Genomic DNA, 13,414 nt, shown 5'->3' with positions numbered 1-13,414 from the left:
ATTAGATAATATAAATTATTAATAAATAGAATAATAAATAGAAAATTTAATTTACTATTTATTCTAGAAAAGATAATATTAAGATTCTCTTATAATATTAGAAAATTAAAAATTTATATATAAAGATTTCTCGAAATAATTTTATCGCTAGATTATAAATATTAATATTTTATTTATAATTATTAATAATCTTAAAATACTATAACTCTTATACTATCTCGATTCTAATATATAATTAAAATTAATATTTATTATAAAGAATTAATTAATAAAAAAAGCTATAGAGCTAGAGTTAAAATTATTAAAGAATTTATTAATTAATAATATTAAAGTCTCTCTAATTTTATATTATTAATTATTTTATAATTATTAATTTTTTATAGTAATTTTAATCTTTTTTATTAATATTAATTAGTAATAATATAAGATTTTTATAGATTTCGAGTATATTAAAAATAAATATATTAATTAAAAACTTATAAATATTATTAATCTAATTTTTAAGAAATATAAGATTAAAATTTATATATTTAAATTTATAATTAATAACGCTAGTAATAATAATATACTCTTTAAAGATTTAATTATTTATCTTTCTATTTTTATAGTAAAAAATTTATTTAATATTAAAAATTTAAGTTTTTAAATTATTTATAATATATTTTTTATATAGCGTATATTATTTAATTAGCTTTAAAAGAACTCTTAAATAATATTAAAATTATTTTAATAAATAAAGAATTTTAGAGAAGTTAAGATAATAAAGAAAATAAAAATTAAGTTTAAATAAATATAGTCGATTTATTAATAATCTTAATAAAGATATAATATTTCTTATTATTATTTTAATTATTATATTATTAATTATATTAAAATTTAATAAATTATTATATATATTAATATTAGCGATTAGCGTAAAAAGATTTTTTTTATATTATAAATTAAATAATTTTAAAATAAAAATATTTTAATATTAGATAAATATTAATTTTCTAAAAAAAAGTAATATTATTAAAAACGCTTTTTTAAGCTTTTTTAGAATATTAAGATTTATTAAAATTTAATTTATTAGATATTAATTCGCGCTTTACTTCTTTATATTAATATTATATACTTTTTAAAAAATATATTAATTATTTATTTAAGATTAAATAATAAAAAATAATTATAAATAGAAATTATAGTTTAAATATCTAAATAATTTTTAATTAATTTTTAATAAATTTAATATTTAATTTAGCTTATTAGATCTTTTTATAAATTTATAAAATTAATAAATAAAGAAAAGAAGATTATAATTTATTATATTTTTAATATTTATAATTATTTATCTAATTATATAGATAAAGAGCTCGGAAAATTAAGAAGAAAGAGAGTTTCTTAAAAAAAAACTTTTTAAAGCTTTTAAAATAGCTCGCGAGAAATTAATTATCTACTATAATCGAACTTAATTAAATTTAAACTATCTATATAAATAAATTACGCTTTTATATTTAAATTATAATAATATAAAGTTAAAAAAATTAAATTAAAAGATTAATATTAAAAAGTAATTATAAATAAAGATTTATTAGAAAGCGTTTATAAGAATATTTTAAAATTATTAAGATATTAATATAAATAGTTAATTATAAAGAGCTAAGCGAATAAATTAATTAAATAAAAATATATTTAATTAAATAATAAAATCTAAAATTAAAAATTTAGATAATAAGAATAAATATAATTAGTTTTAATAATATAGAAGAAATAATAAATCTTCTAATTATTATTCTAATTATTATTTTACTTCTAATTTTTATAAAGCTTTTTTTAATAATTTAATAAATCTTTTAATTCTAAAGTAATAAAAAAAATTAAAAATTAAATATATTATAATCGCTTAAATAGCTTATAATATTTTTTATTTTTTCGCGAGAGCTATTATATATAAGCGATATTTTTTAATAATTAAAAGATATTATAATATTTAGAAGTATTATTTATTAGCGATATTTTATACTTTAATAATAATTCTTTATATAAAATATTAAGAAAATAAATTTAAATAGATTAGATTTAATTTTAAAAAAGATTTTAATATATCGAATTAGATTAAAAGAGTTAATAATACTTTATATAAAAACTTAATTAATAATTATAATAATTATATTAATAAAGATAATAAATTTATAAAAAATATTTCGATAAATTTAATATTTATAAATTTATTAAAATATATCGCTAATACTTTATAATATATAAAAAAATAATTTATAGATTTATAATTAGAGAGAGTTAATAATAATAAATCTAATTTTAATAAAGAGATTTAAAATAATTTAAGAAGTAAATTTATTTATAAATAATTAATAAGTTTAATTAGATAAAGATAGATTTAGAGTATTTAAAAGAATTATAATAAAGTAGAATAGAAGAGTAATAGAGAGTTTAAGAGAAGAATAAATATAAAATCTATTAAGCTTATCTAATACGATAAGATAAATATATAAATAAAAATAATTATAGAATTTTATCTTTATAATATTTAAAGATTTAAAATTTAAAATATTTATTTATATTATAATTTTAAGAAGAAGAATAAAGACGTTTATAGTTTTAATTATTATTCTAATTATTATTATTAATAAGAAGATAAATAGCTATATTAAATTATTCTTTATATTTCCTCTCTCTTAATAAAGAAGAATAAATATATTCTATATATCTTAATTAAATTATTCTATAAATATAGAAATCTTAATCGAGATATCTTATATATATATTATAATATAATATAATACTATAGATATATTATATCGTAAGATATCTTATTAAGATTTCGAATCTATACTAGAAAAATAATATAATATTCGATTCTATTTATATTATATTCGAGTACGATATAATATTACTTAATATAAAATATCTTATAGAATATATTATATCTTTTCGACTAGTAGATATACTTAAAAGATATAAAAGTTAATAAGAAGTTAAGGAAATAGAGAGATCTCGTATTAAATTTAATATTAATCGAAGACTTTTAAATAGATAAGAATATTAACGTAATAAAGAAAATTTAAATTTAAATATTTCGTCTTTATTTAAATACGTATAGAGAAGATATATTAACTAAGACTTTTTTAAGAAAGATTATTTATTAGATAAAGTTATAGCGTAATTAATAAATTCTAAAAATTTCGAATTATTTAAAATTATTAAAGCTTTAAATAATTTCGCTTATAAGTTAAAACTTTTAACTTTTATAAATTTTTAATTTTTTTTTATATAGCTATTATATCTTAATAATAGCGATTTATTATTAAAATAAAATTAAATATTATTATTATTTATTATTATTAATAAATAAAATAAAATCTAGAATATTAAAGAAATAAAATTATTTAAAATAGATAAATTAAAAAATAATTCTTTAACTAGTAAGAGAAGATATTTAATATATAAAATTAAATATAAAGATCTTAATAGCGAGAATTTTTTTTAATAATTATTTATAAATATAATAGAATATTCGAATCTAATAGCGAATTTCTATTATTACTATCTTAAGATCGTTAATCTTTATTTATTATTTAAAGTTCTTTTAAAATAATTTTCTTTATTAACGCTATTAATTTATAATAACTATATTATTTTATAAAAAAAATCTTAAACTCGTAATAAAATACTAAGTTAATATATTTAAAAGTATTACTTTATATATATCTAGATATACTTTTTATAAGATAAAGTTTATTATATAATTATCGTTATTAAAGTTTTAAATTAAAGAGAGAGATAATATTATAATTTGCTTTATATTATTTATATTATAGCCTAATTAGGCTTAGCGTATTAAGGCCTTTCGGCCTTTCTATTCTACTCTGAAACCCACACTTGTAATTATTCTACATAGATAGTATTCTCTTCACACTACAATAAAGAGTTATCACACACACCATTGAGTCCCTGACATGCGATCAGCTTTATACCGAGACATGCGACCTGCTCGAAGCCCATTAGATTGATTCAAAAGCAGATATATCGGTCGAGTACGTCCAGGCGTGGCTGCTGTTGGCCCACTATGAGCTTCTGCGTGTGGGCGAGTATCAGGCTATGTTGACGGCAGGCCGCTGCCTCCGACTTGTGCTTATGGCGCGTCTTTCCGACATCGATTCCCTCGGGCCCGACCGTGTCAATTGTCCACAGGCTTCCCCTGTCCTCATCAATTGCGAATCCGTCCGCGGGGACACTTTTTCGATCCTGGAGGAGCAGAGACGGGTGTTCTGGGTCAGCTTTTGCCTGGACCGCTGTCTCTGCCTGCGCAACGAGTACCCCCTCACGCTGCAAGAAGACATGGTAAGTGCCTCCCCTTGGCATTCGAGCGGAATCCGGATAGAAGTGAAACCCTCCGTCGCTGACCAAAACCCCTAATCTGTAGATCTGTGTCCGCCTCCCCGCTCCCGAAGCCAACTTCCAAAACAATCAATCCATCCGCACCACTTTCCTACCAGAAGCCATATCAGCCCCGCAAAACACCCCACCCCTATCCAGCTTCGCCGAATGCATCCTCGCCGTAACCCTCCACGGCCACTGCCTAGCCCTCCAACGCTCCCCCCTTTCCCCCGACCCCATTACAAACCCCGTCGATACCAACCCACCCTTCTGGTCGCAACGAAAACACCTCGTCCTAGCCGTTGAAACCCGCCTCCGCGTGCTCGGCACCTCGCACGGGTCCCGGCCCCTCGACCCCATGCTCCTGTTCGCCCACATACCCACGCCCCTAATCCCCCCCACCCCCGGCATCTAAGGCCTATATAGAGGTCTACAGACTGTGCAACGCTATGAATAGTCACATAACGATGGCGGCCATATGGATGCAAACCTTCCGGCCATTATTCTTATTCTGCTCCCAGACCTCCCGGCTCACGTGCGCACCTGCTCCACAGACTTGACATCCGATGAGACATCCATTCCCTCCTCAGGTGTGCTATCGTTCTTGAGCTCCTTTTGCCGCTTGACCTCTTTGAGGTTCGTAAAGCCCATTTCCCATGCAACAAGCATGACGCTGCCGAAAACGGCAATGCCGAGATACATGGTCCGATCAATCGCCTTGCCATAGGCCACCAGGACGGCGGCCAGTTCAGAGGGAGTCAGGCCCGCGGCGCGGATGTTGCGGGTCCCAGCCTCGATGATGACCTCGGGGCTGGGCCCGATGAGCGCCGCTCGCTGCGTCAGTTCTTTGCGCAGGCTGTTGTTGAAGATGGCGTTGGCGACGACGACCCAAACGGCGGCGCCCAAGTTCTGGGCGAATATGACGATCGCGATGGCCGTGGGGATCTGTTTCAGGGGGACGAGGTTTTGGACGGCGATGTATGACTAAATGTGTAGGGAGATGTCAGATTTGGAGCACGACCCGGCAGTTGATTCGAAGCAACTTACACCTGAATTTCCCACGCCGCTACCGATGCCGTAGACGCATAAGTAGCCGAACCATTGCCCGAAGGTAGTTGTGGGGCTCAGCATTGACATCAGTCCGTAGCCAATGGTTGCGATGGCACTACCCGCTAGAATCCAGGGTAGATAGTAGCCCGTGACTTGTATCAAGCCGCCGGTGACGAAGGTAAATATGACCAGGCCCAGTGTTACCGGAAGCAAATGCACGCCGCTCATCAGAGCCGAATTATTGTTGATGGTCTGGAAATATATGGCCAGGTAAAAGTCGCCGATGAGAACGCCGCCGAGGGAAAAGAATTGCGTCAGTGATGCTGATCGGACGACAGGGCTCCTAAGAAAGGCAAACGGGATCATTGCGCCGTCCCCTTCTCGGTGTTCCCAGAATAAAAAGAGCGCAAAGACAGCAGCGGCTCCGCATAGTAGGCCAATGACGACCGAGCTGTCCCAGGCATACTGGTTTCCGCCATACTCGAGGGCCAACAAAAGCATAATCGCAGCCGGGCTAACGAGGGCAAATCCGACCAGGTCTAGCGACTTGACGGCGGTGCCGAGAACGTGGCGCCAGGGAGGCTTGACAGTTGCCTCTGGCACTTTATTGAAGATGAGGCAGAGGCCAACGACAGCGCCGATGGGTAGGTTGACGTAGAAACACCATCTCCATGAGACGCGGGTTGTGAAAGCACCTCCAACGATGGGGCCGCACGCAAGACCAAGCTGGCCAATACCTATGATGATTGCTTGAAACAACGGCCGCCGCTCCTTTGGGATGCAATTGGCGACGGTGGTAAGACAGCCAGTAAACAGACCGGAAGAACCAAGGCCGGCGATGGCGCGGCCGATAATGAACATAGGTGACGATTGTGCCGCACCGCATATGGCCGAACCCAGCTCAAAGACGAAGAAGAAGGCGAGAAAGGTCCACTGGGGAAAATTTAGGCTCAGTCAAGCGAGCGGACTAAAGGGGCGGCAGTCGACATACCTTGAGGGAGAAATAGGTGTAGATCTTGCCACTCAGTGGCTGAAAGGCAGCGCTTGCCAGTTGATAGGCACCCGAGTACCAGCCGATGTCTATCAAGGCGTCGAATTCGGTAGTAATGGCGGGCGTTGCGGTGGAAATGATGGCCAGGTCGAGGAAAAGGAGATAGTATGCCATGGTGGCGCCCGCCAGGATCGAGGCAAGCTTGAGGCCTGTAGGATAGTCGTAACGGTGCTCGCCATCGTTGGCGGAATCTTGGCCTGAAGCATTCTCATTCTTCACGACGCTCTCAACATCTTGTCCAGGAGGAGTATGGGAAGAGTCCGAGGTGGGGGAATCGACTACGGCCTCGACGGGGAACGCAGCCCGGTCTGGCTCCATCTTTGGGCGGGTGGGGAAGAGAAAGATTGAAGCAAGGTGGAAGAATGATTGAAGATAGGAGGAGGAGGAGGAGGAGGAGGAGGAGGTGGGAAAAGGTTGGGGTGGGTTTTGTAAAGTAGGTAGAAGAGGTACTTAGCCGTCGTTCAAGCGGATTAATATTGAAAGGACAGAAATGATCGCCTTATCCACTCACTCGGGTGACGGGTCTCCCGCTGTCCCGGTGATTGGCGCCATGGGAGCGATTGGTCCACAATTGGAGCTATGGCGATCTGTCGTATTCGTTTTGATGTGACGTAGGCCTTAGGGCCTACCTTATGCACCTTATTCCCCCATTCAGCCCGGGAGGGGGACTGTCGTCCAATCAGAGAGGATCGGATGATTGTTGGGCCGACCGCCTCTTTGTCCGTCCGCGGCATCACCCGAAAATGGAAACGAATAATTTAAATTAGGGCTGTTCCCCCTAGTAAGCCGCAGACTTATATCCTATCCGCTGTGCAATTCACGGGCCGCGACCAAGCGGAATTGTCGATTCGGGTACTTATGTCATCAGGTCTTTAGGGTAACAATAAAATATAGTTTGAGCTAATCAATATCTGGAGGCCCAATTGGTCGCGTATCTGGGACTGACAAGACCGATTTATTATTACTACATGGAGATACGCGATAACAACGTCTTGGCTACACTGCACGACTAGGCCTACGTGCTCTACATACTATGGAGCAGGTCTCAAGCGCATCTCAGCTCCTATCTCCATCCGGACGGCCAGGGCGGATTGCTATACCGGACTTTCGGACTTGGTGACCGCGGCAAGTCCGCCTACGCAGATACTCAGACACAATAATACGGGCGCTGCGTCAGACCGGATCGAGAGGCATAGTCGTACCTGAGAATCGAAACTCCTAACTCCAAGAACTCCTAAATCCAGCCCCGTTGCCTCGGCTAAGTTCCGCTGATTGTTATCGCAGCGCCGATGCTACGCGCTATGCGGTCCAACACGTGCAAGCAACCACGACCCTGCTTTATTAATGTCCGCCAGATTGTTAGCGAGGCTGACAGCTATGTCCCAGTACTTGGTAAAGGCTGGGCTGAATGTGAATCTACATTACTACGGCAAGACTCTTTCTCTCTGCCGCTCTTGCATCCACCTGCATACGGCTTCAACAGTCTTTGCAGACTCTTATAGACCGTCTTTCGAGATCTTCGATCTAGACAGGCATTAACACAGCTTAAGCACTATACCCCTTCGCTCGGCAACGCACCTGGCTTGCAAAGAAACGAGACCAGACACATTCAACAACGCGGCATTTCAATACAAATTCAGCAACCAATAACACTTCATTTCTCTCTCTGTCTCGGTCTATCCTGATTTCAGCCTGTACGCCTAAAGCCATAATGACAGGTAATAAGCTACAGATCAAGCCCGACAATGACTCTCGCGAGTCCACAGTCTTCCTCTTCGGACCCCATGTCGCCACCTTCACAAAGCAATCGATGGAGACGCTGATACGGCCAATATCTCAAGGCCCTTTCCGAGACTGGATCCTAGATACCATATCCGGTTTACCAACCTATTTGAATGGCTTGAATTCCATAAGGCCCGAGGTCGCCCGCGCGGTCCCGGGTTCCAGCCAGCTCGCTGACCTGGACTCGTGGCTTCGACACGGGGCAACAGACATAACCTCCGAATCCACCCTTCCCAGCATTATCGTTGGACCCTTGGTGGTGCTAATACAGCTCACGCAGTACTGGCACTATCTTGAGCTCCTCCACCAAGGACAGCCACCGGCAGATTTGCAGGCTAGCGTGGTCGCAGCCTCAAAGAGCGACAGCAAATTTGAAACGCTGGGCTTCTGCTTTGGGCTGCTGGGAGCGCTGTCCGTTGCCAGCGCCAGCAACCGTCAGGACTTTCAGAAGTACGGGGCCACGGCGGTCCGGCTAGCCATGCTCATAGGCGCTCTGGTCGACGCGCGAGAGGTCTGGGACAAGACTTCGGGCAAAGGCGGTTCAATCTCTTTCGCAATAGCATGGCTTGATTCAAAACAGGCCAGCGAAGTGAGGCGAATTATCGACGCCCGTTCTCCTGATGCCTATATCGCTGTCCTCTACGACGAGGCGCGAGCGACGGTGACGACATCCGAGTCCACGGTTCCCCTTCTAGTGAAGCAGCTCCGCGCTGCTGGTGCCATTGTAGCTGAGATTGGTATCAAGGGCCGTATCCATAGCCCTGACGCCGATCGGAAGATCGACACCGATGCCCTTGTCCAATTTTGCAGCTCCATGCCTGATCTGCAGTACGCCGTCACTGCAAATCTCGCTTTGCCTACCTACGACAACCGCGGCAACGGGGATCTCGTATCCTCCAAACACCAAGAGAGCATGACCGAGATGGTTCTACGTTCCATCCTAGTCGACCAGTGCAACTGGTAAGGAACCTTTTCTGCTGCAGCCACCAAGGCGAAAAAGCCCTTTGTCGTGACTTTTGGCATGGAGCGCTGTGTGCCACCGACTCTGAAACGGGATCTGGACACTCGACAAGTGCACTTTGCAGATCTGGCCTTAGAAAAGGAGACGGGGGTGGATGTGGATATATCGCAGCTCCCCGCTGGCGTGTTGAACATGCAGCCTACGCCCGCAGAAGCTGCAGCAGGATCTGAACATGATCTCTCTTCCAATCTCGCTGTTGCACTTGAGAGCGATAAATACAGCGTTGCTGTCGTTGGTATGTCCGTCAAGACCGCCGGCGCCGATGACCTGGCCGAGTATGCCGAAATGCTCAGAAGTGGACAGTCCCAGCACGTGCCTATCACTAGGGACCGATTGATGCACGATATGTTATTCCGCGAAGCACCAGATAGCGACCCCAAGCGCCAGTATTATGGGTGCTTCGTTCGCGACTCGGATGCTTTTGACCACAAATTCTTCAAGCGCAGCCCGCGCGAGTCAACCGCCATGGACCCGCAGAGCCGTCTAGTGCTGGAGGCAGCCTACCAGGCGGTGGAGCAGTCAGGCTACTTTTCGGAGCTAGATCATGGACATGGACTTGGGCAAGGGACCGACAGCGACAGCACCAACATGAACGGTAAGATGCATGTTGGCGTGTATCTAGGTTCCTGCGGCGTCGATTACGAGCACAACATTAGCTGTCACGAACCAAATGCTTTCACACCGACTGGGGCGCTAAAGAGCTTCGCCACTGGAAGGGTATCGCACCACTTTGGCTGGACTGGTCCATGCATGACATTCGATACAGCATGCTCGTCATCAACGGTTGCTATACACACGGCGTGTCGAAATCTTCTGTCCGGTGAATGCAGCGCGGCATTAGCGGGTGGATCGAACACCATCACGAACATGATGTGGTTTCAAAATCTCGCTGCTGGCAGCTTTGTGAGCCCAAGCGGACAATGTAAGCCGTTCGATGACAGTGCTGATGGATATTGTCGTGCTGAAGGTCTGGGCTTTGTCTTTCTCAAGAGGTTGTCGGACGCTATCCGAGATGGCAACCCCGTTCTCGCTGTGATTCCCAGCATAGCCGTCTACCAGAACATGAACAGCACGCCGCTATTTGTGCCTAACGCTCCGTCGCTTTCACGACTATTCACGGACGTATTACGCTCGGCCAAGGTCCCGGCGCGGGATATTTCCCTGGTCGAGGCACATGGTACAGGCACTCCGGTTGGAGATCCAGCCGAATACGAAAGCATTCGCACTGCGCTTGGAGGCCCTGCCTCTGGCCGCTTAAAGAACCTTCCCATCGGATCTGTGAAAGGCCATATAGGTCATACGGAAGGCGCATCCGGCGTGCTGGCGCTAATCAAGGTCATCATGATGATGCGGGGCGCCTTTATTCCGCCTCAGGCCAGCTTCAATAAGATGAATCACGGCATCGACGTGCGGGCTGATGATATGATGGAAGTGGTCACCAAATTGCGGCCCTGGGAGGAGGATCACAAAATGGCTCTGATCAACAATTATGGCGCTTGCGGGTCTAATGCCAGCTCAATTGTCGCGCAACCACCCAAGTCTCCGAGACCGAGCATGGCCGTCGAAGAGACTTCACAATATCCTTTCTGGATCCCAGGCCTCGACGCTCGGGCCATCTCTGGGTACGCTGCTAAGCTATCCTCTTATTGCCGTTCATTGCCTCAAGAATCCAGCACGCTAGCGGATATCTCATACGTTCTGAACCGGCAATCCAATCGTGGGTTGGCGCAGAGCTTCATTTTCAGCTGCCGCTCGATGCCTGAGTTTCAGGAGAAGTTGGCCCAGGTGGCCTCTGCGCCGGAGAAGGACTCGGCTCTACGAGCAGGAGTCACACCGGCCAAGGCTAGCAGACCCGTCATTTTGTGCTTCGGTGGCCAGGTCTCGCTTTTCGTCGGGCTTGACCGTAAGCTATACGATAGCGTAACTATGCTTCGTCTGCACCTCGATGAGTGCGATCGAATGATAACGTTTCTTGGTCTGGGATCCATCTACCCCGACATATTCTCGCAGCAGCCTATCCGAGATCCGATCAAGCTGCAGACCGTGCTATTTGCTATGCAGTACTCATGTGCTAAGACTTGGATGGACTGTGGGCTTGAGACCAAGGTCGTGGCCGTTGTAGGCCATAGCTTTGGGGAGATTACAGCGCTGTGCGTGGCTGGCTCTCTCAGCCTCCGGGACACGGTTCGACTCGTGGCAGCGAGGGCCAAGCTGGTGCGCGATTCCTGGGGAACCGATCCTGGAGCGATGGTCGCGGTAGAAGCCGATCTGGATCTAGTGGAGAGTCTTCTGCAGGAAGTCAATCGGTCGGCCGGCCGGAATGGCTCCGTCAATATCGCATGCTATAACGGACCGCGCAGCTTCACCCTTGCTGGATCTACTGCCGCTGTTGACGCCCTGCAGCAAACTATGGTTTCGTCTGCCAAGTTCTCAAGCACCAAGAACAAGCGTCTCAGCGTGACCAATGCCTTTCATTCAGCCCTGTTCGAGAAGCTCGTTGCTGGCCTAGGGCAGGTTGGCAAAGGGCTTACTTTCCACAAGCCAGTCATCCCTGTGGAACGCGCAACTCAAGAGAGCAATGAGCTGTTGGACTGGACGTTCGTTCCTCAACATATGCGTCAGCCGGTCTTCTTCAACCATGCTGTGCAGCGTCTCGCCAAACGCCATCCGCAAGCTGTGTTCCTGGAGGCTCGTTCCAATTCCACCATCACTGTCATGGCAGCCCGTGCCCTCGCCCAGAGCAATGTCGCGACTCCAGAGCACTACTTCCAAGCCGTCTCGATTACCAATACCAAGGGATTTGACGGGCTGACAGACGCCACCGTTGCGCTCTGGAAGCAGGGATTGCGCATAGCGTTCTGGGCCCACCACCAGCAACAGACACTCCAGTATGCGTCTTTGCTTCTGCCCCCATACCAATTTGACAAGTCACCCGCATCGCGTCATTGGTTGCCAATGAAATCACCGGCTGAGAAGGTTCGAAAGGCTGCTGAGGCGCTTGTAAAAGAAAGAGGTGAGGTTTGGAGCAAGCAGCAGGCCGGAGCCCTCGGAACCAAGCCGCTCGCCCTGTGGGACTTTGTCGGATACCAAGACAAGAAACAGAAAACAGCCCGTTTCCGCATCAACACGCAGTCGGATAAATATAAGGGTTTCGTTCTCGGCAATGTCATTGCGGAGACGGCACCTATTTGCCCTGGGACAGCTGAATGCGACATGATCATCGAAGCTTTATACAGTCTGCATCCGGACTGGAAGGCCGAAGGTATGCAACCGGTCGTTCGTGATCTGATCAACCACATGCCCATCTGCGAAGATCAATCCCGCGCCTATTACATTGAATTATCCGCGCTTGACAAAGAGATGATGCAGTGGAGCGGGCAAGTCTTTAGTGTCGAGAAGGACGCGGCGGTTGAAAAGCCTCAAACACATGCCAATACGCGCGTTTCCATGCGTTCATCTACAGACCCGGCTTATATGCAAGAGTTCGCGCAATTTGAACGCCTCATCAGCCACACACGATGTCAAGAAAATCTGGATCTTAGCCTGGATAAGGACGGGGTCGAATCGCTGCAAGGACGTCAAGTGTACCGCGCATTCAGTCCTGTTGTCGACTACAGTGACATCTACCGAGGCGTTAGATACGTCGTCGGCCGTGGCGGTGAGTGTGCTGGGCGTGTGCAGCTAGACCGACAGCATCGACGAGCCGATACTTGGCTCGACGTGCCATTGAGCGACTCATTCAGCCAGGTCGGCGGCTTGTGGGTGAATGCCATGACCGATGTTCCATCGGGAGAAATGTACATTGCCAATGGGTGCGAGCTGTCAATGCGCTCGCCCAAGCATACCGTCGCGGGCCGAACCGAAACTGCATGTGTACGCTCGACATTTGCCCCAAGGCGATAAAATGTTCGTGACCGACCTCGTTGTTTTCGATGCTACAACGAGACAACTCGTCGAGGTCATGCTGGGCGTGCAGTATGGGCGTGTAGCCAAGGCATCCATGAGTAAGATGCTGGCTCGAATGACGAAAGATGAATCAGCCTTGCGTATCAAGGCCTCATCTGCAGCTCCTCGTGACTCTGCCCCGCCTGCTGCTTTACCTGCGACCACTGATGCCACTGCAGTAGTTGCAA

The 13,414-nt window shown here is 42.5% G+C and overlaps 3 protein-coding genes across 3 annotated transcripts; 2 read left to right on the top strand and 1 right to left on the bottom strand.

The window, feature by feature from the left end:
* Positions 1–4,908: 4,908 nt before the first annotated feature.
* On the bottom strand, positions 4,909–6,796 carry HO133_006147 (uncharacterized protein; the record flags this gene model as incomplete). The annotated part of the gene is made up of 3 exons (XM_037297048.1): positions 4,909–5,361; positions 5,425–6,360; positions 6,419–6,796. The coding sequence occupies 3 exons, from the start codon at positions 6,794–6,796 to the stop codon at positions 4,909–4,911; spliced, it is 1,767 nt and encodes a 588-aa protein (XP_037147622.1).
* Positions 6,797–8,189: 1,393 nt separating this feature from the next.
* Positions 8,190–9,224, top strand: HO133_006146 (uncharacterized protein; the record flags this gene model as incomplete). The annotated part of the gene is made up of 1 exon (XM_037297047.1): positions 8,190–9,224. The coding sequence occupies one exon, from the start codon at positions 8,190–8,192 to the stop codon at positions 9,222–9,224; it is 1,035 nt and encodes a 344-aa protein (XP_037147621.1).
* A 57-nt stretch (positions 9,225–9,281) lies between these two features.
* HO133_006145 (uncharacterized protein) lies at positions 9,282–13,184 on the top strand (the record flags this gene model as incomplete). The annotated part of the gene is made up of 1 exon (XM_037297046.1): positions 9,282–13,184. One exon carries the CDS (start codon positions 9,282–9,284, stop codon positions 13,182–13,184), a length of 3,903 nt encoding a protein of 1,300 aa, XP_037147620.1.
* Between the last annotated feature and the right edge of the window lie 230 nt (positions 13,185–13,414).

This window comes from Letharia lupina, assembly GCF_014066315.1.
Source record: "Letharia lupina isolate WasteWater1 chromosome Unknown contig_23, whole genome shotgun sequence".
Classification (NCBI taxonomy): Eukaryota; Fungi; Ascomycota; class Lecanoromycetes; order Lecanorales; family Parmeliaceae; genus Letharia; species Letharia lupina.
This window is presented reverse-complemented; position numbering and strand designations above follow the sequence as displayed.